Source organism: Pteropus vampyrus, unplaced genomic scaffold (genome assembly GCF_000151845.1).
Source record: "Pteropus vampyrus isolate Shadow unplaced genomic scaffold, Pvam_2.0 Scaffold35, whole genome shotgun sequence".
Taxonomy (NCBI): domain Eukaryota; kingdom Metazoa; phylum Chordata; class Mammalia; order Chiroptera; family Pteropodidae; genus Pteropus; species Pteropus vampyrus.
Window position 1 is genome coordinate 865,554 of NW_011888816.1, and position 2,579 is coordinate 868,132.

The 2,579-nt window shown below is 46.1% G+C and overlaps 1 protein-coding gene across 1 annotated transcript in view; it reads right to left on the reverse strand.

The window, feature by feature from the left end:
* LARS2 (leucyl-tRNA synthetase 2, mitochondrial) overlaps positions 1-2,579 on the reverse strand; it is a 109,686-nt gene that overhangs the window by 50,479 nt on the left and 56,628 nt on the right. The window contains exon 8 of the mRNA XM_011357473.2: positions 2,471-2,576. Within this exon, the coding sequence (XP_011355775.2) occupies positions 2,471-2,576 (106 nt within the window). The remainder of the gene's footprint in view (positions 1-2,470; positions 2,577-2,579) is intronic.

The following is a 2,579-nucleotide window of genomic DNA, read 5'->3' on the forward strand; positions in this document are numbered from 1 at the left end:
CCTAGTGGGGTGCACGGGTCCTCCTGCCCCCACCTCTGCCATTCTCGCCTGACCCTGTCCACATGTGTCACCGTTCTCCTCGGAGCCGGTCACAATTGTGTGATGCTATCACTTCTGCTTCAACGCTCAGCACCCTCAAAACCTGATGCATGAGGAAAAGCCGAGGCCCTTGTCTGATCTGAGCCAGTTGGTGATGGCGAGTGACAACGGTGATATAATGTTTAGGTTTAAAATGTAGCCTCGAAGGCCAAAGGAGGCATAAATCCATATTCATATAGTAATTTCAATTCACCTTTTGGGAAAACTGCATTACATTCAAAGCAATTTGGTCTCACATGACTAATGCCATATGTCAAAACCTGGAGACTTGATGGGCAAATTAATCTAGAGACTTTTAATAAATTGACGGCTGCAAAAAGACTGTTTCCACTCTGAAAATGAGAACTGGAATATTCAGAGCCAAGTGTAATAGTCCACTTGGAATTATTTCGGAGATTATTAAAAAGAAGGGAGAAGGAAGCTAACAAGCCATTCAGTCCCAAAACGAAGTGGCGAGGCCAAGTCAGATGTGCCGACACCCACGTGATCACGAAAACACTGTTCTCTGCATGGGCTGAAATACTCTAATTTCTTACATATGAAAATGTTTTTAATTTATACAGTGCCTGTATGTCAGGAACTCCATCGTGTATAACTCATGGCTCATTAATCCCCTCTTACTATTACCTCATTCTAATTTGTGTCCCCAAATTAACCATAAGAAAAAAAAAAATCTAAGGGCTAGATGTTTACATTTTTTAGTTTTTCATTTCTAAATATTCTTCAACCATCGCAGCCCTGAATCTCGAAATGCCCATGAGAGTAAAAAACTCTGAGTTTTCTCTTTAAACTAAACGATTGAAAAGAACCCAATATTTTGGAATAAGTAGGAAATAAAATTGAAATAGCTACATTAGACTTTATAAGCACACACTCGGATTTTAACTCAGAAGAGTCTGTCTTTTGAGTCTGCACCTGGCCTTCTCTTGGCCAATATACAACAGCAAAAGAGATGAAACCAAGTTATATGAGTCTCGTGCCAGAGTGAATCACATATGCACCTGGCTCCCCTGTTACAACCTCGGGAAGGCACGACTGTGAAGGGCCACCTGTGTATCCCCAAGTGCTTAGCATGGAGCAGGCTCCCAGCAAGTGTCCACTGACTCGAACCCTGGCTTTCGTGCTGTAAGTGGACAATGGGAAGTCCTAAGCAGAGGTATGGTGGGATGACATCATCTAGCCTTCCATCTTGATGTCAGGAAATCCTTTGGTCTGGTTAGCTGAAGAACAGCACTTTTGAAAAAACAGCATCACCAACCAAAACATTTTCATAAGTTAAACAATTCAAATAGATGTCAATAATTCAGACTGTGTGTTTTGGGTTGAAGTTTATATTCTATGGAAAGAGAATGGGAGTGAGATTTTTAATAGAAATATTTACGTCTCTCTGGAGACCTCCTTCTAATCCACAGGGGACTTTCGCCCGTCCACGACCCACACCCCCTCCCTCGCAAAAGTCCTCTGAGTTCACTTCGGAGAGCTCCCCTTTCTCATTGGTTCATCTCAGTGGTCTATCTGGAAAGGTACCTGGCCTTTCCTTAGCCAAGAAAAAGGCCAGGGGGCCAGAGTTATGCCAACCAGACATTTTTCCCTGCAGCAGGAATCCTGAGCTACGTGCCCCGAGCACTGAGCCCGAGGCGAGGGCAGGCTCCTCAGTCAGTGGCACTTAAGAGATGGTTTCTGCCGCCAAAGCTCCCACGGCTGCCGGGTCCAAGTCCTCTCCAGACTGGTCCTTCTGCAGCTTCTCTGGGCGGCAAGCCTCCCACGGCCTCCCAATATGGTCCCCTTCTCCTCTGGGTTGGACAGAGATGGAGCTTGCTGCTTGCAGCCACAGAATTGTGACAAACGCACACGCACGCCCCACATCCTCACGGGCCGTTAATACTTGCTATGCCAGTTCCGGGTCAGCCTGACCCGTTCGTGACAGACCTGTACTGAGCAGGACTCTTGTTCATCTGCTCCGAGTACTGTGTGGATTCTCTAAAGTAATAAAATTAAGGTGCTGAAAATGTTTCCTCTGATTCTCAGTGGCTTCCTTCTTGTCCGTCAGCACAGTGTTATTTGATGACAGAATTATAAATGAAGCAGATTCTATTTCTATCAGAAAGGAGAGTGTTAAATCTAGATGACATTTAAAGAGAAAGAGTTGAGTTTTCAGCCAGAAACTCAGGAAGCGAACCAGGAACTCAGAGCAAAACCAGGGGATAACATTTTCAAAGCTCATGTTTCAAAATAAAAAACATAAAAAGTCAGGCCAGGGTGAAGGACCCATCACACAAGATGACAGACACGAAAGACTGTGAGCTCCGGGAAACGCTGTCCCAGGGTGAGACATACTCCCCGCCGTCCTGGCCTCGACTTGCTGACTCACCTCTGCCAGGGACGAGTGCCTTCTGAAAGGCTTCCTTCAGGGCACTGTGCCCGCGCAGGAGTCTGTGGCTGGGAGTGATGGCGACGTGGGACGTGCCATGGATGGCCTC